The sequence below is a fragment of the Blennius ocellaris genome (assembly GCF_963422515.1).
Source record: "Blennius ocellaris genome assembly, chromosome: 12".
Lineage (NCBI taxonomy): Eukaryota > Metazoa > Chordata > Actinopteri > Blenniiformes > Blenniidae > Blennius > Blennius ocellaris.
In genome coordinates, this window is record NC_137661.1 from 9,005,169 (window position 1) to 9,030,093 (window position 24,925).

Genomic DNA, 24,925 nt, shown 5'->3' on the forward strand with positions numbered 1-24,925 from the left:
TTTTTCTCCGGTGGTGACAGATGACACATGTCTTTTGAAGGTTTGCTGGTAAAATTCCATTTTTTCTGCCTTGGGCATGATTAGCAGTGTATGTAATTCTATTTTTTTTTTAACTATACGTTTTATTAACCCCGATTCAACAAATAAACGGTTTGTTCTCTGAATTTGACTATGGGTGATTTGAATGGCTCTTTTGTGCAGTAGCAACAAAGGAACTATATTGCTCTTATATGCGTTACCCCACACTTCTTGCACAATAACTCAAATAAGTCAATATCAGTGAACCATAACCATACCACAGGTTTGATTTCCATGTCACGGCTGAACACCGATTCCATGCAAAATGTTTATTTACATGTAATTTACCGGAAGTTTCAAGGGAGCCACGAGAGATGGGCTGGAGAGCCACGTGTGGCTCCAAACCCACAGTTAGGAGGCCCCTATTCTATTCTATTCTATTCTATTCTATTCTATTCTATTCTATTCTATTCCACCGGGCAGCAATCATGGGTGCAGTACTGTATTATAACAGCAGGTGGCACCATTTGACCGAGGTTCCTGTGATACACGGGTTTGGTAACCTTATTTTTCTGAAATCGTCCGAAACCAGATAAGTTCAGTTGTTCAGTTATTCTGCGCACCAAAGCACGGTTGATCTGCCGATGTCCACCCAGAACGGAGGATAAAAAGTGAGCCGCTCGGCGGTTCGAGGCTTTCGGGCGGCAGCGATGAGGTTAAAAAGGGGGCAGAGCGGAGCGGCACACACCTCCGCCGCTGACAGCAGGCGGCCTCCTCTGTTTTCATTCACGGCTCTCTCGGGCAGGGCGGAGATGGCGGAAGACTCCAAGTCCGGGTGATTCTCCGGAGTAGCCGCTACTTTTCCACCCCGGTCTGCCTCGATAAATCAGGGGCAAGCAGGGTGGGGTGGGGGGCAAAGCTGGCGACTCGGTTCCGCCCGGAGGACATGGACATGACGGCGGAGGGAGAAGCGGAGGAGCGCAGGTAAAGCACCGCACGGACACTGCTCAAGGGGGAGGTGGGGGGTTGGAAAGTACCAGTGTCGATGCAACCAGAAGCTTCCGTCACGGGTAAAAAAAACAACAACAAAAAAACCCCGTAACGAGCCCCGCTAATTATAAGAAGTGAAGCCGAAACCTCGTGAGGAGGCTTCGGGACTCCCAACAACAACTAGCATTGCACGCCGGTGGACTGCGCGGCCAGGCTAACGCGCTTTACCGGGGATTGACAGCTTAACGTCTCCGTGTGGAAACTTCCTCTCATAACACACACTCGACACTCGATAGTTTGCGGTCTAACGACACCGAGACGCCGCGAGGAACCGTTGTTTTTTTTTTAAATATTATTTTTATTATCAGACGGCTTGTCAACACTTGGTGCTAACTGTCAGTTGAGCTAAAGGCTAATCGCTAGCTGTCGCTAACACGGGACTCTCCTGAAGTCCCTCGTAGTGAACGTCCGGTCGATGAAATGTCACTTAAATCGCGATGATGTGCAGCAATGCTGCATGACTCTGACAATGCATCGCGGGAAAGGTTTCATTTGAGTCCCAGCTAAATACTGGATGTTCTGGATTGATCAGTGCAGGCAGCACAGGGACACCCTCCTACCGTCCGTCCCCAAGTGTCTGAGGGTGTGAAGTGAATTACAGACCCCCCACTACAATGATCAAACTCCCCTGAACCCATTCCTGCATGGTGAGCTTTCACTACTCATACCAGGAGGACGTCCAGTGGGCTGCAGGGTGACTTTAGGGGGGGGGGGTCAGGGGTCTGGGTCAGACACCCACAGTGACAATCTGTTGCCAGTGAGCTTCAAACAAACCAGCCAACCTGGTCAACTCATCGTTTGCTGATCCAACAATGAGAATTAAGTCAAACTCGTACATTGGTGACCCTGGATTGCTCCTTGGTGTGACTGAGGTTGTGTGGTTGGTTGTATGCGGCAGGAACCTCCTGCAACTCCATTGTTTCCTGAGATGCATCAGAAGTACCATCCTCTACAACCGTGTCCAGGTTTACTCTGGCCTGTAATGTTTTCATTTCCTCCCAGTCTTTCATTCCATCGTTCTCTTTTAGTGTTTAATCTGATTGAGGCTTTGTGTTTTTTTCGCACTATAAATTGAGATCACTTGCCTTACATGGCAAAAAGAGTGGGTTTTTTTTTTTTGTTGTTTTTTTTTTAAACACTGGGAATTTCAGTGTGTTTGTATTTTACATAGCCAGACTTTAGCATCAGGGCTGTGGAACACTGCTTTCGAAACATGGTTAACAAACTTACACTTTTCTAAAAGCCCCCAGAACTGTTTCCATGAGTCAAGCATTGTGAGACACACCCACTGTCAATGATATTTGTGTAAAAAAGGGGCTGCAAACAGAAAGTTTCGTGTCTACTCTCTCTTCTGATAGTGCCTTCCTTTGACATCCATATGTCCAATGTTGCCAAGAGAAACTTAACTAGCGAAGTAAATCTTTAACTTTCTCAGGCTTTCACACTCTTGAGCAATTTTACACGAAGAGAGACACACGCAGGCACAGATTTCACGCTTGTTGCACACTGCCGTGGTGAAGTAAATGCATCATGCTCTGCTGTATGTGGAGAATGTTCCCCGGCGTTCAGCCTCAATTTCTAGTTTGATTAATTGACTCGCCTCATGATGCTGCTACTCAGCCCTGCTGCTTCTTGCAGAAAAGGGCTTGTGTTTACAAATGTGCCGTCTCCAGGTCGAGTCATGTCTGAGTCAGCAGCTCAGCGCATCCACAGTTTGAAGTTTCTAATGTTTTCTAGGAAAAGAGTATGTCATTATTTTGAGTATTAGTTACTCCAGCTATGTAGCAGTATTCAATTATGATTAAGAACCATTTCACGAAACAGATTTTCTCTGGGTGTGAAGCTGAATAGACCATATGTCATTTGTGCTTCATATGTTTGATGTGTACATATAAAATGTTAATTATAGAAAGCACATAACAAGAGAAATAATCAAGTATTTCAAGTAACCATGCCCAAATGTTCACAGTAGATATTTTTTTCCATCCCATCATCGTCTCTATGTGACTGCTTGTGTCTCTCAGTTAAATAAAAGGACAGATACTTCCTATCGCTGTATCCTGAAGATAAGCCTTGCAAGACTGAGTGCTGTCTGTAGTTGTTACGGGAATTCATAGCAAACGGGTTAATAATTACTACTCAGGTCTTTAAAAAGTTTTAAATTAACCATTAAGTTCAGGTTTTGTTATAGTTCAATTGTATGCGTAAACCATAAAATACCTATCGCGGCTCCCTATTGTGGTCATAAATAGTTTGCATTGCAGAAAAGAGCTTATGACACTGACTCTAGTAAAATATATATTTTTCATAGTGTTGAGTATTTATCTTGGGATGTAGCGATACTGCAAACACTCTCATTCCTTTCCCACGGACTCACTGAGGTTACTGTTATTGAACAGCTGACGTGTACATTGTTTTAATTCTTGGAAAAAGTGTTTTGACTCACATGAGCAACAGTTTCAGCAACAGTGCTGCTCACACCAGCACTTCTTGACCCTTCTTCCTCATTGTTCAACTTCCCCCATCCTGCAGGAGGGAACAGTGGAAGCTGCTGTCCAGCCTGAAGACCACAGTCGAGGGCCTCGTCTCCACCAACAACCCCAACGTGTGGTCGCGGTACGGCGGCCTGGAGAGGCTACACAAGGACATGAACAACCTTCTGAGCCACAGGCTGAAGAACGAGCAGGTCGGGAAGGCCGTCCAGTCACCTCAAATTGAATACATTTTCCTACATTTCCCATACATTTATGTGGAGCGGTGTGCCGAAACTAAAAAAAATGACAGTTTTTTGCATTAGTTCGAAAGATCACACTGATGCCCGAATCTGATTTAGCTGAAGACGCTCTTCAGCCACTCGGCGATTGATGACAAATTAGTTGTTTTTCAAAGAATGCCAGAGCTTGAAACTGACATTGTTCATGTGACAAGCTTTTTTTTAATGCATTTGGTGCAGTCTGAAGTCAATCAAATGTCTAAACTGAATTGCTTTGCATTGACGTGATTAGATACTATGATTATAACTTTGAATTTGGAACAGCATTTATTGAACGTGTTTAAAAAAGACTTCTGTTAAATATATAAAAAATATCTCGTGATGTAGTAGTAAAAAATAAACTGTTAAACAGCACTCAATTTTTTGAAAACAAGAAATGAATAAAATAACACAGGAAGTAGATATACTTCAATAAATAAGTCCAACGTAAATACTTTGATAAATTGGTCCAAAATAAAATAGTGGTGTTGTAGAGCCAGTAAACTGGAGTTGGAGGCGGAGTGTTCAGCAAGGAACTCCAAACTTTATTCTCCATTCGAACACACTTCTCAGAAACGCCTTTCTTTTCTCTCATCTCTCCAAGGGAGCGACACACACAGTGTAACAACAAAACTACTTCTGCTCGGAAACCCTGCCTTTCTACAAAATAAAGTTCCCCACCACCCCACAGTAACTGGGCGAATTATGACGTTAACTGACCACCATAGTGGGGGATCGCTAGTGTTTTGGTGTAACAGCGTGTGGCGCTCTCATGTTGTAGAGAGAGAAAAGAAGAGTTACTGAGAAGTGTGGATTAATGGAGAATAAAGTTTGGAGTTCCTTGCTGAACACGCCGCCTCCAACTCCGACTCCCGTTCATCGGCTCTACAACATCATCCTTTTTCCTCCATTATATGAAATTTGAGATTGTCTGGAGCCAAAATCATAATCATGATTAAAATTAGATTAATCGAACAGCCCTACAAAGTCCACTTATTCACCAGCTGGCATGAATGCATGCAGGATAGTTTTTTCTTTTTTTAATAATCAGATGCTTATATAAATTACAAGTGGAGCATATGGGGAAAGGACACCTGCATAAAGGCTCATTGTGTTCATTGAAGTTTGTCTTAGATTGTAAATGGGTCACATAAACAGCTGGTTTTGTGTTCCAGGTTTACTACAAGCAGAGAGACTACTGGCCCTTTGTCTGGTGTGTCCGATACATCAGCCCCCACCTCGCCTCGCACGTCGAACAGGTACTGCCACTCCCAGCCCGCTTCACAGAGCTGCCCGATATAAGCTTTATAGAAATTATTTGATTATACCTACATTTGTTCACTGTGTAATGTGAAAATCTTCCCAAGCAATGTTTTTTGTTTGTTTTTTTTATTTTGGCTTTTTAGTCATTGAGAATTGAGATTAAAAAAAAATCATAGTTCCAAAGAGTTTATCATTTTACTCCCAATTTCCTTTAGTTCCTCGTCTTTAGATCCTATCATGACATCGGCTTTCTTTTTCAGATCCAGTCATTTCAGATTTATTTGTCTCTGGGTTAAAATGTGTGTTGTTGCTCCGTTTGGTGTCGAAGCTTAACGCTTTCTTTGAATTGAATGGTAAAATGTGGAAACTGGCATGCTTCATTCCTTTAATTCACAGTAGTTTTACACTCAGTTTTATTACTGTAATCTCTGGTTGTGGTTTTGTGTTTGAGATGTCAGCATTTTCTTGAGTCTGGCTAAATACCACAGCTGCAGAGAAAACAGTATTTGTGTGTTACAAATGCAGCAGCTACAAAAAAAACAGTGTTTAAAGAGACGTGGCCGGTGAATTTAAAAAGCTGTGTGTGTGTGTGGAGGGTTCCAGACTAATATTTCACTTTTGATATGATTGATTTCCTGTTTATTCTCTCAGATGATAGCGATGCTTGCAAGACTTGATTCCCCTTCTTGTGTTTTGTTACATCAAGTGGAGATGAGTGTTTCATATCAAGTGTTTCATATCAGTCTCCATATATGAGTATGATATGAGTGTCAACGACAGTAGCCAGTCCCTGAACGCATCACCAGTGAAGGGATAACTCAGGATCGCACGCTCTGTGAAAAATATGCAAACTCCCTATAAAAATACCGGGATTTGAACCAGTAAACACTTGCTCTGAGGCCAGGGTAAATCTAAAGATCTAATCTTAAAAGTGAAAAGAAACAAACGCTCTCAGTCTCAATTTGCAGATGAAGTTTGTGATGGTCATGCATATTTTTCCAATGTTGCCTCCAACAGTCGCAATTCTATTAGAGTTTCTGCCAAACAAACCTTTGTTTTGCAGTGTGGCTCCTGTACGCATGCTGACACATTGCTTCATACCCCGGAGCGTTTTGTGCTTCCTTGATTGCTGAACGTGCTTTTCATCACGCGTCATGAAAAACGGTCACCCTTCAACCGCAGGCCCCCTCGGGCCGAGCGTTAACAAGATTACGCAACAGGAACGGACATAAACCGGAATCTAATTATCCCGATAATACTTTCTGCTACAGACTAGAAGAGCTTAGCGCTCACTCAGCCACGACGTAATCGTCATGTGATGGATTGTAGTTGCCAGCAGTTCTGCAGTTCCCTTTTGTTTTTGTTTTTCCTTTTCGTTCCACTTATTGTTTTGTTTTTTTCCCATGTGAACTGTTGAGCCTGTTGTCTACATCACAGTGTTCGGACCGTCTCTCCACCTTTCTCTTTGTTTACATGAATAAACGAAATGGTACGGGAAGATGTTCAGGGGGAGAAACAAGATATACAAGGAAGAAAAAAAAACACTTTATGGGAACAAAAGAATAAAGAAATGATAAGTTAATGTCATGAGGGTAGTAGAGGTGGTCTGAAGTTCTTTAATGTCTTAATTTACCAGGTGACAGTGGGACATTTTAACCACATGAGGACTACATTTGAATTGTGAATGCTTTATATCTACTGTATCAATGAACACATTTGACTGTTCAGTGAGTAAAGAGAATCTTGTTTTTCCTGATCTATAAACAATGGATGCTTCACAAGACACAGTCTATAGTTACTTGAAGAGCTGAAGTCAGGGTCTTGTGATACATACTGTAATTATGATCCTGTTATTCTTCAGGAACTGGCAGGTACATTGAGAGTTTTTGAGACCCAGTTTTTTTTCCGAACTGCTATTAAATCAGATCCCACTGAGCCAAGAGTGGTCCAAATGTCTTTAAAACGTCCTTTCCATACCTCCAAAAGACGTCTTCAGGGAAGACAGGAGGGAAGTTTTTTTTTTTTTCTTTTTTCTTTTTGGTACGTCTTTCCTGGACATTTGCATGGAGGTCTTGTCTGGATGTCATATGAACGTCGAGACAGGACCTCTGGATGACGTGACTCAACACGCACACCTGGAATCGAACCCAAACCTCTTTCATGACGGGTCAGAATCATACTCACTAGCCTATGACTAAACGAACGGTTGCCTAGGTAACATCGGTTCATAATACTTTATTAAGCTTGTCATATGAAAGTGACATACTTACTAAAGTACTATAAGAGTCGGTGTTTATCTAGAGCGCCATTGGTCCAGTGGATCGGACTCTTCCCTGTCACGAAAGAGGTTTCCACTTTTAAAACTATAAGTGTGTTGCTCTTCATCAATATAGAAAGAGCTGTATATAATATATACATTGTTTCTCTCTGTGTGATTTCGTTCCTCAGTTCAGCCACCTGGAGCCGGTGCTGAGCAGCGGCATGCAGAGTGCAGGTGAAAGCTACAAGGCGGAGCGCTGGCTGCTTCACAGCTTACAGGTGCACATGCTGTCCGCTCAACTCCGCCCTCTGCTAGGACACCTGGGACACACGCGCAAGTATTACAATGGTCAGTGTCATTAGTGTCCATGTTTTCTTTGGGTAGTTTTCCAAAAATATTTGTACACTTAATACCGATGAAATGACAATAAGATGAACTGGATTGTGGTGTAATGAGTTTCTAGTCTCTTCCTCTTCCCGTACTGTTTTCCTGTCTGGCTTCACTGTATTCTTTCACTTTTTCCTCAATGTCCTGACTCTGTTTTTACTTATCTGCTGTCGCTGCCCTTTTTTTTTCTTCTTTTTTTTTTAGATGACGCCTTCCTGCTGAGCGAGCCTCATGTGACCGCCATGTTTCAGTGTCTGGAGGCTGTGGAGCAGAATAATCCCAAACTGCTGGCCCTGGTTGACACTGTTGGGGTGGGTTTGAACGTACAATCTCCACGCATGCTTTAATAATCTTTACTCCTGTAATTTCAGGGGTTTGTCAGCTTTATTGTTAGTCCAGTTTTATTTTGGTAGCTACTTTTTGAATTGATGGGATTTTTTTATTTTTTCATTTCTCCCCCCCCCCCACCCCCCCCCCGGCTTTGAAATATTCCCGTGGTCTTCACCCTGCAGCTGTCCCCTCTGAAGGGCCCTCTATGTCTGGGCCTGCTGAAGAGCCAGAGCCTGTGTGTCCTGCCAGGGGCCGGCGGGGCCTGGAGGAGCGCCGACGCGGCTCCCAGACGAGAGTCTCTGAACCGCAGACTCACCACCTCCAACTGCTCCCTGCGTGAAGCCGTTGAAAGCAGCCACAAGTCCGCCAGCTCGACGGGACCCGCGTCCCAAAAAAGCAGCACTACAAGTGAGGAAGCACTGACTTTTAAGTTTCAATCTCCTGGGGTTTTTCCCCTTTTGATTGAACTTCATGCTGTGTGAGGTTTGCTTTGTGTAGCTGAATAAAATTGTACAGTCACATTTAAAAAAATAAATAAATAAAGGAAAAAGCAGAAGTCGGACAAGTTAGCGCAAGGACTGGAGAATCTGGTGACTGTTTTGTAATCGCTACATGGAAAGACACTGGGGACGGGTGGGTTTAGGGTTAAGTCCTATGAATGCTCTCCAGTTTCTATGTCTGACTTTAACGGTACAAGGGTGTGATTGTTGCTGTACAAGGTCAGTTGTTTAAAGAATGTGTCGGTGCAACGGACACTTCTGAAGGCCCCGAACGGATTCTGCTCACTGGAGAGAATGATTAACGAGTTGCTTTATTCACAAGATGAAATGTAAAGTTATTATTTTACTGAGTCCACTAAAACATGTGTAGTGGATTCAGTCTGCACCTCTGTGGCTGCATGATTTGTACTTTTAAAAAATGTTAACCACCCCACCCATCTTCTCCCATGTTGTTGTGTCAGGCACTACCTCTCCGTCCAGCAGCCTCGGGGCTCCCTGGGTGTGCGTTGCCAGGCCGGGCGAGGGCGAGGGCGAGCGAGGCGTGACGCCCCCTCCCGCACCCGTATCCATCCCGAGCATCTCCCTGACGGAAGCCCCCTCGCCCTCTCTCTCGCAGCCCGATCCCGGGGACTCGGCCGACGGGGACTCCGACGACGGGCCGGAGTACTTGGCCATCGGCAACCTGGGCCAGCGCAGTCGGCCCGAGTCGAGGAGCTCCAGCCACAGCAGCGAGCGGGACGAAGTCAAGGAGCCGCCGGCGCCACGGAGCTCCCTGACGGCCGGGCCGGCCCCGACCAGGCGCTCGTCTTTTTCCGAGGGCCAGAGGGGGTCGGGCCGGGGGTCAAAGGGTCACACGCGCTCGTTTTCGGACACGGGCCTCAATCAGAAACTCAGGAATGGTGAGGGCAGTAATGAGATTTTTGCTATCCGATGAGTAACTCTGAAATTCTAATTAAGCTGAATTAAACTAGTCTTTAGGAACAAAGTGAATTTGTAAAGATCATCTTAAAGTTCAGTGCGTAGAAAAAATGGTCAGGCGTATAGGATAGAATTACTTGAAATATTTAAAGTACATTTTCACACTGTACGACTTAATTGAAAAAAGTAATGCTGAGATGATGATGTCTGTGAAATTAAAGTAACATCCACCATCAGCTGAAGGCCATCAATTTAGTTTCCCGAGTAAATAAAAGCTAATCCGAGCTAATAAAATCTCCCATTGGAACTGGAAACTTTAACATTTTACACACAATAAAGCTATATTTTAACTTGGAAGAAGAAATTATGGTCTCAACCTTATTTTGCTAATCGTATTAATATAGTTATTAATAGTTGTGATCCAGCTGAAATCAGCCCTTTAAAAAAAAAAAAAACTGGGTCAATTTCAGGACTAATGTGATCAGTTTTGTTTATAAGGAACTTAAGTTGTCCTGAAATTCAGTGACATCTCTGTGAGACTTTTTCTTGCTCTCCAATATGCTGAAGTTGGATTCTCTCTTCAGAGGCTTCACCTTCCCTCCGACCTCGTTTTGATGGTTCTCCTCCTGGATTTGACTTAACCTCCTGTCTCTCTGCTGTCTTCTCTCTCCTCTCTTTCCTTTACTGATTATGCAAAGGAGATGGCCGCAGAAAAATCACCATAATAATAGAGGATCCGGTAGCAGGTTGGCAGTACAGTTTCACTGTACTCCATCACTTGACCCCTCCATCCCACCTCCTCTGTTTTTATCACACCGCATGACCATGTTTGCTCTTCATTCCTCTCATTTCCAGTCGTCTCCAGTTTATCATCTGTGCGTTTCTTTGTTTTTTTTGAGGTCATTCCAGTGTTATGCACCCATGATTGGATGTTTTGTTTTGCTCATGCATCTACTTTTTATATTCCCTTATTTAAACGTATGCAAAGAAATCTGCTCAAATGTATATTTTGTTAATGATATTATTGTCAGAATTTAGCATAAAGTTGCATATTGTTACTATGCAAACAAAGCAGCTGTCCCTTTTTTGTTGTGCACCGCAGTGCAATGAGCTTTTATTGTTAAATACTTTTAGGACATTAAGTATGTGTGAACGTAAGCTTTTTACAGTAATGTTTCATTGAATTATATTTCTATACTTCAAGATGGTTATACATGCCCGTGATTTAATTAAATCTCTTGCAAAGTGGTTCAATTAACATATTTTACCATATGTGTTGAATAAATTGGCTTTAATCTCCCTCAAACATTGTATCTTCATTAATGAGAGCGTTAATGGCTCTCATTTATTTTGACAGATATTCTCGTTTTGCCCTTAACTTTCCATTGTTAAGAGAAAAACATCAAGTTACCAAATATGATCACTTGCCTGATATTATGTGTCCGTTCTGTTTAAACCAGTGTTTTGTTTTCCGTTTTTCTTTTAAGGAAACGCTCACCTTGCACTATCATCAACCTCAGTTTTGTTCCTGTATGAGACAAAGTGATTGATTTCTATTACCTGTATTATTTGGTCGTTAGAAAAGCAATTCAAATCTAAGTGTTTGATGTGCAGTCGTCTGTCTCTTGATGCATGATCCCATGAGTCATTCAGAGAATATTCGGTGTCCACTTTAGTGTCCCTCTCATTTTGATGATGTGAAATATTGATCCGCTCCGTCTTGTTTCAGAATCGGCAGATGACGGCTGCTGCAGGAACGACTATGGCCCTCTCTCGTCTCAGTACGGTGATTCCAGCACAAGCGGCTCCTTTTACATGGAGTCTCGTAAGTTCCCTTCTATGTATTGATCTCTGAAGGATTGACGTTAATGGAGGGAAATATAAAAATGTTGTATTTTGTAGAGTAGTACTTCATATTATTATAGTAAGATTGTAAATTACAATGTGGCCCAGAGCTAAGTCCACAATGCTCTGATGTATGAACAAAATCATGAGAAATGTGTTCAGTGCTGCCCCATAAAGGGGACACTCTGGACTTACAATAAGGTTTTTGTTTTTATGCAATTGGTTTTGTTTGTTTGTTTTTTTCTTCCCCAATCATATTTACAGTCACTTTTACTGCCACTGTACAATTCTTCCCTCATGTTAGTCAGTAGTCATAAAACCGCATGTAGGTCTTCAATGCAATTTTCTCATTTTATTACCAGTAAATTTCTGGGTACTATTGTTCTTCCTTCACATTTTCCACCTCTGTCCTAAAAAAACATTTAATATTAAAGTTAACAGAGATGCTGTAGATCAGGGGTGTCAAACATGCGGCCCGGGGGCCAGAAGCGGCCCGCCAGAGGATCTAATCCGGCCCGCCATGTGATTCTTTTTTTTTCTTTTCTTTTTTTTTAAGTATATATATGAAAACTGACAGAGGCTGATCTAAAAACTCTAGATTGGCAAAAATGACATTCAAAACCGCCCTTGGTCAGAATTTGACCCCCGACATTAATGCATCTGTGGAGGTCACATAACGCAACACCTTTCACAATAAAACAATGAGTCCAATTTATGTGAGTTGATACTTTAGACACGTAAACTCAAAAAAATTTCCAGATGATGACAAATTGTTTTAATCCTGATTAAAATATGATCTCCAGATACAGGTGACTGAGGGTTTTTTTTTGTATTTTGTATTTTTTTTTGCAAATATAATAGTATCCGATTAACTTTAATATGTATATTTCAGAATAGACTGACAAATTCTTGCAGTTACAAAAGGATCAAAAGAAGGACAGACTTTGCATTTGTCCGTATCTGCAGTTTAACATGTTATGTTTGACTCGTTCGGCCCTCCAGAGGTCAGATTAGGTTGATGTGGCCCCTCAACTGAAATGAGTTGGACACCCCTGCTGTAGATGAACATTTACTCCCCAAAGTGATCTGTTTGTCACTTTTGATGTGTGTTTGTGGATTTTTTTTCCCCCGCCGGTTTCAGACGGGTCCCAGTACAGCAGTGTTCCAGATGGGATGTTCAGGAAGCCCTCGGAGGGACAGAGCCTCATCAGCTACCTGTCAGAGCAGGACTTCGGCAGCTGCGCTGATCTGGAGAAGGTCGGGATTTGATGTTTATGTTATATTTGTATGTTATTTTCTTTTCTATTTCTTGCCTGGCTTTCAATTTCCCGGGCTTTCTGTAGGAGAACGCTCATTTCAGCATTTCGGAGTCCCTCATCGCCGCCATTGAGCTGATGAAGTACAACCTGCGGCGTCAGGAGGAGGAGGGCGAGGAGGACGGAGACAGCGATAGTGAGATTCAGCAACTCAAGCAGAAAATCCGGTTGCGGAGGCAGCAGATCCGACGCAGCCGTCTGCCGCCGTGCTCCTCCTCCCACCACAGTAAGGCGATCGCCGTATGGCTCCGTTCGATTCAAAACGTGCCGCCGTCCCCACTGATTTCTGGCATGTGAAAACATTTGTCTTCCAAAAGACGCCGTTAAAATTTGAGACGAGTAATCCCTCATGAGACATTTGCATTTATTCCGTTGAGCGCCTGCAGTGTTTCTGTTCCTCTCTGTGGAGCTCAGGGTGACATGATGCCACTCTTCCTCACACGATTATAATTTTTTTTTTTGTATTACTCGCTGTTGATTTCTCTGCTGTGTTTTGTTCCCAGTTTTCCACTCCACTGACAGCAGCGGCTCCAGGAGGAGCTCCCAGGACTCATACCAGGGCCTGTCGGACTCCGGCTCCGCCGAGGAGGTGGAGGAGTGTGAACTACGAGGTAGAGAGAGGGAAGGGGGGGGGGGGGCAACATGTGGGTGGTGGGCGGAGCTATTGCTCTTTAAATAAATGAAATAACCCGGAGGAGATTTTAAGAACATTGGTGCACGGATGTCACTTTTTGTTTTATAATGAGAAAGCTACAGCTTGACTCACATGACGGTTTTACATTCCTCTTGCTAATGTTTAGACGTGTGATCTAATAATAATAATAATAATAATAATAATAATCTTTATTTCTATAGCACTTTTTATACATTAAGCAACACAAAGTGCTTCCACAAAAATTAAAAACAGTGCAAAGATAAAATAGATGAATAAAAAGCAGGTGAACACACACACGCACACATGCAGACACACATCATAGGTGAAGACATGCCGAGTGATATGGAGACATGGCAGGACACTGAGGACTAAGGTGAGGAAAGGGACATATTTGGGCCGTCCACACTGGGGGTGGCACAACTTCCGACCACAGGGGGCGCCGCCCCACAGATCCCCCCCCAACCGGGCAGACAAGCCAATCCCACCGCATACGCGGGGGACCTGCCAGGTGCCCGGGCAGGGAAACCCATGGGACGGCTCCACCAGCGGCAAAAACCGGCCACCACCAGTGTAGCGCCCCCTAGAGGAACCACTGGAGATAAAAAAGAAAATTAGATAATTATCTGAAATAAATAAATAGAAGTAGATAAATACATTGATCAAATACATAACTATATACACACATACATGTATAAAATCAGTTAAAAGCCTGATTAAAAAGGTGAGTTTTTAACCCTTTTTTAAAAACCTCAATGGACTCTGCAGCCCTGAGGTTCCCCGGCAGGCTGTTCCACAAACGGGGGCCATAGGAGCTGAACGCAGCCTCCCCGTGAGTCTTGGTCCTCGTTTGAGGGACAATTAAAAGGCCGGTGCCGGAGGACCTCAGGGCCCGCGAGGGTTGATATGATAAAAGTAGTTCGGATAAATAAGAGGGTGCAAAACCATTAAGACACTTAAAAACTAGTAAAAGAACCTTAAAATCGATCCTGAAGCGAACGGGGAGCCAATGCAGCAATTTTAAAATAGGCGTGATGTGGGCCCGCCCTCTGGTCCTCGTCAGCACTCGTGCGGCAGAGTTTTGTAGGAGTTTTGTAGGAGTTTTGTAGGAGTTAAAATAAAGTAGCTTATGTCGTCCGATCTTTTGCAGGGCGTTGTAAATCCAAGGTGTCCAGTTGAAGTTTGTGCAGATTTATTTTGAGTTGCATTTCAGTTCCAGTCATAAGCACTCTCATATCCTCATTGCCACACTGACTGCTCATCGTGTCACATTTTAGCATGGCTCATAACCATAAAGATCAGAGTCCAGTGGTCACAGGGTGCAACTACACGAGGCTTTAGTGTTCAAACTCGTACAGTTTAAGTCATGTGATTCAGCACACGGCGCATTTGTATGGGTTTACTCATTTTAAAAGTGTCCTTCTGGTCGAGAGGCTCCTTTCTACATCGCTCCTGCATGTCTGTGTGAAGCTTAACATGATTTTTGGTAGCCATGTACTTTGTTTAAGGGTTTTTCCATGTGTTCTGTCTACATCTGGGACTGCATAAGTGTATACATTATATGCACACACACACACAAGCATTCATCTCCATAGCAGTGCAGCATGGTGTTCCTTGGTGAGGCGGCCCACTCCTCAGCGGAGTGTTAAAATGTTTGTGCTTGTGGTGACGGCAGTGTTGAGTCCTAGTTTCTGTCTCTCAGATGGCTGTGAGGGTCAGTCCCTACTGGCGGTGTCTCAGAACGGCCTTTCCTTGTCACTCGCCTCCCTCTTCTCAGGTATCTGCAGGCCGGACTGGTGTGCCAGACAACCCCCCCCCATTAGACACGCCACTGTGGCCGTGCTGTAGTGAAGATGCTGCTCCTCTAAACTGAAAGCCCTACCTTTTTTTAAAAATCAAGTCCCTAAATCATATTTCTTGTCACTTAAGCTCTCATTTTCTTAGCAATTTTTTAATTTACTGTTCGGTTGACGTCAAAGATTTTTGTTTTCTAACTCTTTTCCTGTTGGCGAAACCTTCAACAACTACAAAATATAAGAACCTGAACTGTGCATAGTTTGGGTTGATTTTGTTTACCTTCTGTTGCCTCACAGACTTTTTGCAAATTGTAAACATTTGTTTTTTTTAGGTTGGGACAACATGATTCTGACTCTCAATGAAATTGATCAAATGTATAAGGAGGAAATAAATCTATTACTTCAACAGGGTAATAGTTTTTTTTTTACTAAGATAACTTCACTGGGTTATCATAAGTATTAGACGTGTGCATTTAAAAATGAAATGAAACATTTTCATTGATTGGAAATTGAAACAACTTTAATCAATGATCAATTACTCGATTTATTACAAAAAAACAAAACTGCTGGCTCTTCAAAAGAAAGTATTCTATTTAATTGTTGAAACCTTTTAATGCGGCTGTTGTGTTAAAGCGCTCACAAAGTGTTTTGAGTTCTTTCAATAACCTCATGACGCCCTTTCAGTTTGGAGATGAGCCAGCGGCTACCGCGCCTCACCTGAACTGCACTCTTGTCTGTCTGCGTTGCTGCGTTGCTGCGTTGCTGTGTTGCTGTGTTGCTCGGTGCTCTGGGGTTTTGGTGGCGCAGGAGGACAAATGTGCTCTCACTTGTTAGGGTTTATCGAGCCTCAAAGAGAGAAGACGATTAATAACAAGTGGCATCCTGTCTCTTCCCAAACGTCTTGGACAATCACTTCTTCACCCATCAGTTCATCCATTCGTCATTATTATTTGTCGCGTAACACTGAGGAGGTGTGATTGTTGTCACATGTGCATTTTCTCCCTCTTTGTTCCTTAAACTTGTACAAGTCAATGCGATCGGGTGGAACCTTCACCTTGTGAAGCACCGCTGTCACATTGTTGCTTTCAAGATCATTTTAATTTTTGCCTTTTTCTGTTAAAAAGTGCTTCATAAGCAGAGGAATAAACTGGAGAAAGTAAACAACCGAGAAATTCTATTGTCTTCTGCCCACCGGTACTTCTCTTCTTTGCTGCCCAAAGTTCCCACAGACCTTCTAACTGTTCCACAGTCACACCTCACTCTTTGGGACACTGAACGACTTAAATCAGCCAATTTACTGATTTTTATTTATTTTTTTATTTGTTTTCTTTGCTATTGATTCTAATCTTGTGTCAAACAATCTGCTGGAATGGCCAGAATAAACCCACCTGATTTATGCAGCTTCTTCGCTCAGGTTACTTTGCAATAACGCATTTCTCATGCCCCTAAAGCTTTGGATAAAAAAAAAACCAGCACTTGATGTTAACAAAACCAAAGTGCTGGCAGCCTCCTGCTCTGCCAAACCTTGAGCTGCTCGTGTCTGTGTGTCGGTGTTGCTTCTGCAGCTTTAGAATGAAATATAGAAGGAAAGTCTCTTCCTGGCTTCCATTGCATGCCGTGTGCTGGAAAGATTTGAGAATAAGCTTGTATGGAACAAAATATAGTTTTTTTTGCACGTTTGAAGATTTGTCTTGCTTTCATTTTTTTTTTTCTTTCCCCATAACATTTAAATTATTTCCACTAACGGCGTAGTGCTTCTTTACTGTGGCAGACAATGACATGTAGTGGAAAACATCATGCCATTAGCTGTCTATACAGTTTTGTAGAGGCTTGTTTTGTTGTTTTACATTTATTGATAGAAAAGCCTACGTATGAGACGAAGTACGACTCCTCAGTTAAAGAGGGTTCCCTCACTGTGCCTTTCAGTCAAATCTTGTATTGTTGTGCCTTCTAGATGCAGACATAAAGCGCAGTGTAAGCTCCAGCGGCAGGTCTTTTCTCAGCTCAGAGTCCATGTAAGTAAAAATTTCAATTTCAACCACACTGAAGATAAAAAAAAAAAAAAACCTTTCAGGGGCCTTCAATTTTTATAATTATGAATTTGACAATTTGGGTAATTTCAACCAAACTGAATTTTTGTAGCTTGACAGTCTGAAACCTCTGGACCTTTTTATAATTAAAAACTCTTTTTTTTTTCTTCCCGTGTGTATTTTAGCTCTCACTCCTTCCTCCAGTCCAACTCTGCCGAGTCGGTCGCCATGGGTTTACTGAGGCAGTTCGAGGGCATGCAGCTCCCTGCGGCGTCTGAGCTGGAGTGGCTGGTGCCCGAGCACGATGCTCCACAGAAGGTACCGCAGCTTTAGTGTGACGCCTCAAAATATCACTTGTCCGTACAAAACGGTCTGAAACGATTCCTTCAAAAAAACGTTTTGTAGTTTCCTGAACGACGGTGAACTTTGCTCTGGCCGTTCCTCAGTTGCTGCCCATCCCGGACTCCCTGCCGATCTCCCCCGACGACGGCGAGCACGCAGACATCTACAAGTTGAGGATCCGCGTCCGGGGCAACCTTGAGTGGGCCCCTCCTCGGCCACAGATCATCTTCAACATCCATCCGGCCCCCAAGTGAGTTCACGTCGGGCTCTTCCAGGCCACACTTTCTTCTTCTGCTTTGCATTTAGTCATTAGTTCCTTATTTGTTCGGCTGTTGTGAGAAACCAAAAAAACACCACTGCTCATTTCCACTAAGGAACGCTGGCAAATCAATCAACACGCATTTTATGTTTTAACAGAACTGTGTGCCTAAACCCCTAACTCTTCCAAAGTGTCTGTTCAGCTTTTTTCTGTTCTTTTTTTTTGTGGCTATAAACATTCCGTCTCGTTCTTTCCAGGAGAAAGATAGTTGTTGCCAAGCAGAACTACCGCTGTGCTGGTTGTGGCACTCGTATCGATCCAGGTACAATCCGCAATCACCAAAACACTTCTGCACATCTGGAAATAGTAGACAAGCCTTTTTCTTTGTCCATAACAGGAAAAAAAGGTTTCAAAACAAATGTATATATTTTTTTCAGAACACATTTGTTCTTTTAAGAAAGGAGGCATGTATACATGTACAGCAATCCATATAATGTTCAAGTAGCGAGTGGTTTTATATATTGTCTATTAAAGTTCCACGACAAATTCAGTTTTTGTATGTGTTAGTATTTTCACACTGGAACTGACCGGTTCAGCAGAACTTAAATGGGGTCAAAGTCTTTGATAAATTGATATTGGGCATTTTCCACACTAATGGGTGACCCAGGTTCAAATCACAAGCGATGGACTGTCTTCACATTAATCCCACACCTTCAAAGGGGCATTATATTTGGTGAACTTCTAAATCTGTGTGGCGACGGCTCGTGAGAATACCGTGGTTCAGAATCTTGCTTTGTGTGTTCCCGCTGACCGCTCCCGCCTCAGATTACATCAAGCGGCTGCGTTACTGCGAATACCTCGGCCGCTACTTCTGCCAGTGTTGCCACGAAAACGCCCAGGCGGTGGTTCCCGGCAGAGTCCTGAGGAAGTGGGACTTCAGCAAGTACTACGTGAGCAACTTTGCCCGAGACCTGCTGAGCAAGATTGCCGGAGATCCGCTGTTCAACCCCAACGACATCAACAGTGGCCTGTACAAGAAGGTTAAAGCACTGGGGACTGTGAGGGTGAGTGCAGAAGCTCCACTCAATTAGGATCTGTGGCATTTGGCTAGGTGGTGTTCAAAAAAGACACAACCTGCATTTCAGCATGGCAAACGTTCTGCACGTGTATATTGGTAGTGTGTATTTAAAACTGATCACAGGATAAACAATAGTGTCTCCGAATACACGATTTCTTTCACAAGTAAGGATGAGGCCTAAGCTTTTCAGCAACTTGCTGATGATGAGTACCGATACGAGTACTTATTACATGCCATCTCATTAATATTAAAGAATCTCCAAATAATCCACATATTAGTCAGCAATGTTTGAGTGTGACGAGACGTTTACTTTCAATTCTTGGAGGTATTATGAAGCCAATTAAAGTCACCACCAGAAGTCCCTCCTCCTTTGTGTGCAGGTGTAGGTTCCCTGTATGATCAACATTTTCTACCAGTCGTCTTCTCTTGCTAAATATTTAGTAATTAATTTAGGATTCCTGTTGTGGACCGAATTCACTGTTTGACTTCGGAACTTGTCTTATTGGTGCATTAAGGTCTTATGCAGTAAAAGAAAGCATCTACTTCACATATGAGAGTAAAATTACTCTGAAATGAAGTTGCAGTGTTTTGTTCCAGTATATCACATTTTGTTGAACTGATTATAGTTTTTTTTTGTGTCTTTTTAGGATTTGAGGTTGCAACTATTTCACATGAAGAATCTCTTCAAGACCTGCCGTTTTGCCAAAGCGTAAGATGTTTGCATGTTGTTATTTATTAAATTTTTTTTAAGTTTACAATTATTTTGCTCCCGAACCGATTCCAGCTCCATTGTGGTCGACACCTCGCCGACGCTCATTCGTCTCTGCGTTTGTCACCTCAGGGCTCTGGAGCAGTTGGACCAGGTGCCCGGTCACCTGACGGAGGACCTTCACCTCTTCTCCCTCAACGACCTGGCTGCTGTGCGGAGCGGGGACCTGGCCGCCCGCCTCAAAGAGCTGCTGAAGCTTGGCACCCTCCATGTCGCTGGCTGTGTGGTACGACAACCATCCGCCTTTTGCGTTCTTCAGTGATTTTTGTACATGAAGTTGACGATTCTCTTTTCTTTTCTTTTTCTTTCTTCCAGCTTTGCCAGGCAAAAGGCTTTGTGTGCGAATTTTGTGGAAACGACAAAGACATCATCTTCCCCTTCCAGCTGAGCAAGTGCCAGCGGTGCGAAGGTGAGCCCCCTCTGCCGGTAGCAGGCCCCGGCGGTTCGAAAGCCCCCTTCCCCCTCCCCTCCATTGCTCTTACCTGGAAAGACTGGAAGATCTCGAAGCCCCGCAGGCTGGCGAAGGTCATCTCCCAAGGCAGGAGGGAGGGGGAGGGCGGGGAGGGCGGGGGACACCCAGGCCAGGAGGAGCAGAGGGCTGAGCTGCAGGACGAGGGGGAGGAGAAGGATGGGAAGGGGGGGATGTTTCAAGCTTTTAGGGCTGGGAGACTGGTGAAAGCTTTTTCCAGGAATAAGGAGGAGGAGGAGCAGTGTGATGAAGAGGGCAGCAAGGAAGCGGGGAATGAGAATGCCAGGAAGGAGAAGGTTAGCTTACTGAAGGTTTTCCAAATAGACAAGTTGCAGAGAAACTTGTTCAGAGTAGACCGAAGAGAGAGTGACACAGAAATACGCGGGAGCGTCGAAAGTCCGGACGATGCAGGACGGGAGGAGAAAAGGGTGTCGGGGTTAGAAAGTCGGGTCCAGAGTTTCCTGAAAATAGAGGTAAAGGACGACGGGAAAGCGGAACTGAAAGAGGAAGACGTGAATGACGAGTTCATCCAGAGATCGCTGCGGGGAGGGGCAGCTCAGGCCGGAGCACAAGAAACCCAACAGTCAGGGAGAGAAAGTGCAGCGAGTGGTGGAAAGACAGAATTCAATGTGGAGGAGGAGAAAGAAGCAGCAGTTCCAGCTCAGTGTAACTGGAGGAGCCGCAAAACTCGCAAAGCCCGGAGAGTAACCAGAGGCATTAAGACGAGAGGAGCACGAGGGAGAGAATCCAGGACCGCAGGGGAGGAAGGGGACACTGACGAGTGCAGCGGGGAGGTAGAAGCACCGCCACAATAAGAGCTTCACGTTCAGGTTCACACTGGAAGCAAAGTAGGAATGTAAATCAGCCGCACAACACTAGATATGGTGATGGATTATTAATTACTTGACGATTTTGCTGTTATTGTCCGTGTCTAGCAAAAGTCTGTATTTTCTATAATTTAATTTATTTTGTTGCCGTTTTCTGAAAGTGCGTTGTTTTTTTTTTTTTTGCCTTGTGTGTTTCAACAGTGTTTCATGTCCGAAGGTTTCACATGCATATTCTAATAAGGCTGCACAATGACAACAAGGACAGTTTGGAGTGTTGGGGCAGTGATTCCCCCTTTAACTAAATACTAATGACTGGACATTTTGGGAAATACTCTTTAAGATCTCCGTATTTCTTGTCTGACAGAAACACATTACGAAGAGTGTTTCCTCAACTTAATTTCCTTATTCACTAAATCAACCAAAGGTCAATCAGCATTTTGAATCTCTCAACTGTTTATTAAACAGTCTGGACTTGAGGTTGTGCAGCCGGAGCTCGCTACGTCTGCCTCACACTTTCCAGCCTGCGTTTGTTTGAGCTCTCTTCTTCTTCTTCTTCTTCTCCTTCTCCTCCTGCTCTGGTCTGCTGAGCTCTGTGAACCACAGCGTGGTGCTTTGTGGCCTCGGTTTCTGTAGTTGCTCCGCCGGTTCAGGGCGGATGTTTCCCTCTGGTGATGGTGGTGGTGGTGGATGTATCTTGTTCGTGGTGTCGGTGCTTCACTTCTGTCTTTGAGCTTTGCACTGCTTGGTCTTGAGGTTTGAGACTCGCTGATCTTAGAGGTTATTAGTTGAGAAACCTTCATCTTCGTAGGGGATGATGAGTGGGGATTTGTTTTGTTGTTGTTGTTGTTGTTGCTTATTTATTCACTATTAGTTGTAAATTTCTGTTCATCAGTTTTGTAAAGTCACTTTCACATGTCAGGTCTCTGTCAGAGTGCCATCCGTCCAGCTCAGAGGAAATGTGTTTATTCTGCCTCGCCTGTTCATTTTTTGATCATAGATTCTGTTGTGAGGTGACTCGATGTGTAATTTATGCTTTTTTTTTTTTTTTTTTTTAGTTGCTTCCACATATGACGGTTGTTATTTAAGCTCCATCGTCATGTGAACTTGAAATAAACTCTCTATTATTTTTTTTACTTTTGACTCATTCATGTGTCATTTCATGAATCCATCATTGATTGTTTCATATTAAAATCATACCATTTGCTGTGTTTAGGAACATTTTTAATGATTAAATAATTGCAGGGTTGTGGAAGTCGCCTGCGGCCCAGTTTGGAGGCGTGAGATGTGTCCCGGCAGGTTGCGGTGGTTTCTTAGAGCAGGGCGTCTCACATTGCTGCTCCTTTCTCCCTCCTCCTGCCCCCCCCCCCCCCCCCCCCCCCCCCCCCCCCCCCCCCACCCCCGCTCTCACTGTGACTGGTGCTTCACTTTCTACCTCATATCACCATCCTCAAACCAGTCCGACCGGTTGGCGTTCCCGTCAAGCTCCTGTGCTTTGCTTCTCCTCGGCGGACGTACTGCGACGCCACTAATGTTTTTTTTGTATATGATAATTTTTTTCAGACTGCCACGCCTGCTACCACCGCACTTGCTTCCGGACAGGTAAAGACTGCCCTCGCTGTCGACGGCTGGCGGAGCGGCGGGAGAGCTTGGCGCGGAAAAACATGGAGGAGCAAGAAGACGAGGGTGGCGGGACGTGACGTATCACAACGGCGGAGGACAAGCACAACGTGACCATGATTGTAGTCTACGACCATTTCTCTCTTTCCGTTCCAGCCCTCTCTCCGTCTCGGGCGTCGGCACAGGCCGCCGGGTGTACAGGCTTTTTTTTTTTGTTTGTTTTTTTTTTTTTTTACTACGCTCGGGCACTGGCTATAATATTTTTATTTCTCTTTTGCACTTTACTCCATCGATGCATCGTGCTTGGAAAAACTAGCAAGTAACTAAGTAATCGGCATCTAATTTTAATGTTTTGTTTTAGTTTTTTTTTGTTGTTGACAATTTTATCCCATCTTTGTTCCTTTTATGGATTAGTTTAATATATATAAATAAATATCTATGACTAAAATGTATTTATGGCCACCCTTTAATGAAGAAATCACTGCTCGCAGTACTTCTTGTTCATCCAAGCATTTTCTAAAAACAATGAAGATGACAAGCTTATAAAAAAAAAAAAAAGAAGTTATTATTTCCACCCATTTGTTTTTATTGAGGTTTTTTTTTTTCCCTAATTCTTCAGCTGTGCTGAATCATTCCTCCACTAAAACGGCTACTTTTGTACGAGAGATTGTGGACAATGAATCCTGCTGCCTTATAGACGTTCGACGCTGTTGCGGCTTCATAACGGCCAAAGATTGTCAGGACCTGCGGCTCCGGTGTTGCGACGATCTATTCCTGCAAACTCGCCGGCCGTCAGCGTGTCCAGGACGCTTGTTTTTTTTTTTTTTAACTACTGATGGAGCGAAACATCATTTCTGTGACTTTGCAATGGAGTCGCGCCGAGTTTGAGCAGGAAGGTACTACGGAACGGGGTGTCGGAGTCACTGTTGCAAAAAAAATGATCTGAAACTGCAAATGGTGTGTGTGTGTGTGTGTGTGTGTGTGTGTGTGTGTGTGTGTGTGTGTGTGTGTGTGTGTGTGTGTGTGTGTGTGTGTGTGTGTGTGTGTGTGTGTGTGTGTGTGTGTGTGTGTGTGTGTGTGTGTGTAACGGGGAGTGTCTGGCGAATTGCACTGATGCGGTGTTTTGCTTTTTTTTTTTTTAATTGAAGAAATGGGTTTGGAAGTTTGCAGATGTGGCGACATGAAGTTGGAAAAGAAACATCCTGATGCCTTCAGGTTCATAGTATTTTCAGTAACAAAATCACAGTGTACCATTGCAGTGCTTTTTAGGAAGAAGCACGAGAACATTCAGAGTTTCATCATTGACTCGGTGTGTTGAACACCAACTTTTTAGGCCTTTCACGTCTTTAAAAAAAAAAAAAGTGTGAAGCGCCGACACGATATTTGGACACGTTTCTCTTATTACAGCACTTCTTTGACCCCTGCAGTTTAAATGATTTAAATTATTGTGGCTGAGTTTAAAACTTCACATGGAGGATATTGTCGTCTGGACTCACTACCAAACAAATGCCAGCTATTTTACAGAGACTCTTCAGAATCAATTCCAGTCTTAGTTTTTTTTTTTACACTTCCATTATTAAAAACTGCTTTTTTTTTTTTTTTTTTTACATTTTTATTTTGTTATCCCATTCTTCCTCTCATAAGAGAGTACCTAAAGCAATAATTGAGACATTTGTGTTTGCGTCGGCACCAACGAGAGAAAACGTGCCCTTCTGTCTCGTTCTGATCCTCCTGCTTTGAAAAGAAACTCTGAACTCTTCGGCTGGTGAATGAAGTGACTGCCGACACTGAAAAACCCCCTTGACTTTGCTGTTGGTCTCAAACTGCCTTTAACATGGAGGGAAGAGGTTTGAAGTGCACTACAGATTTATGCGTCTGCTGTTATGAATGTTAATTAAGATTATTTCACAATATGTAAAATTGCTTTTGCTCTGCGATTATGATGATCATAATAAATGACTGACTCGACTGTTCACACGTGTCACTGATGATTGAAACGCAGCTTCTACACGTTCACATCTTCTGCTGTTTAACTTCCATCTGAACATAAGTGATGTCTTAACCTCTTTGATCACCATGGAGATTAAAGGTTCATTAAAAAGAAAAAAAAATGATGGACAAATGAATGAAAACTTGCTGTGGTGCAGACAGACGGCACCATGCAGGGTTTTATAAAGGTAAACATTTGTTGAAGCCGTCTGATGGTCACGTGGCAGCCGAGAGGAGAGGCGAGCGTTTACTCAGAGATTTGTGGGTTAGAGTCTCGAGCCTGACAAAGCACCACTATGAGTCCCTGAGTGGGAACCTTGATCCTCCCTTTCCTAATATATGCTGGTCTCATTTGATGGTTTCTGACAGTCACCCGTCAATTACCTCCTTGTCCGCGAGCATTTAACTTAACAGGATGCCTCTAAACAGGAGCTTAAAGAAATAATAACAGGTTTGAA

The 24,925-nt window shown here is 43.5% G+C and overlaps 1 protein-coding gene across 1 annotated transcript; it reads left to right on the forward strand.

Moving 5' to 3' along the window:
* Nucleotides 1-831: 831 nt before the first annotated feature.
* rubcn (rubicon autophagy regulator) lies at nucleotides 832-24,429 on the forward strand. The gene is made up of 20 exons (XM_080506707.1): nucleotides 832-1,002; nucleotides 3,601-3,754; nucleotides 4,996-5,079; nucleotides 7,532-7,691; nucleotides 7,935-8,041; nucleotides 8,243-8,468; nucleotides 9,022-9,459; nucleotides 11,208-11,303; nucleotides 12,465-12,580; nucleotides 12,667-12,865; nucleotides 13,143-13,250; nucleotides 17,042-17,102; nucleotides 17,303-17,435; nucleotides 17,564-17,709; nucleotides 17,976-18,040; nucleotides 18,544-18,782; nucleotides 19,444-19,505; nucleotides 19,638-19,791; nucleotides 19,881-19,974; nucleotides 22,422-24,429. Exons 1-20 carry the CDS (start codon nucleotides 965-967, stop codon nucleotides 22,556-22,558), a joined length of 2,817 nt encoding a protein of 938 aa, XP_080362833.1. The 5' UTR covers nucleotides 832-964; the 3' UTR covers nucleotides 22,559-24,429.
* The last annotated feature ends 496 nt before the right edge of the window (nucleotides 24,430-24,925 follow it).

Excerpts from the sequence above, each read along its gene's own strand:
- rubcn (XM_080506707.1), top strand. The coding sequence starts at position 965 with ATGGACATGACGGCGGAGGGAGAAGCGGAGGAGCGCAG. Across the intron at positions 5,080-7,531 it reads TCGCCTCGCACGTCGAACAG|TTCAGCCACCTGGAGCCGGT; the intron begins GTACTGCCACTC and ends TTCGTTCCTCAG. Across the intron at positions 19,792-19,880 it reads TCCATGTCGCTGGCTGTGTG|CTTTGCCAGGCAAAAGGCTT; the intron begins GTACGACAACCA and ends TCTTTCTTCCAG.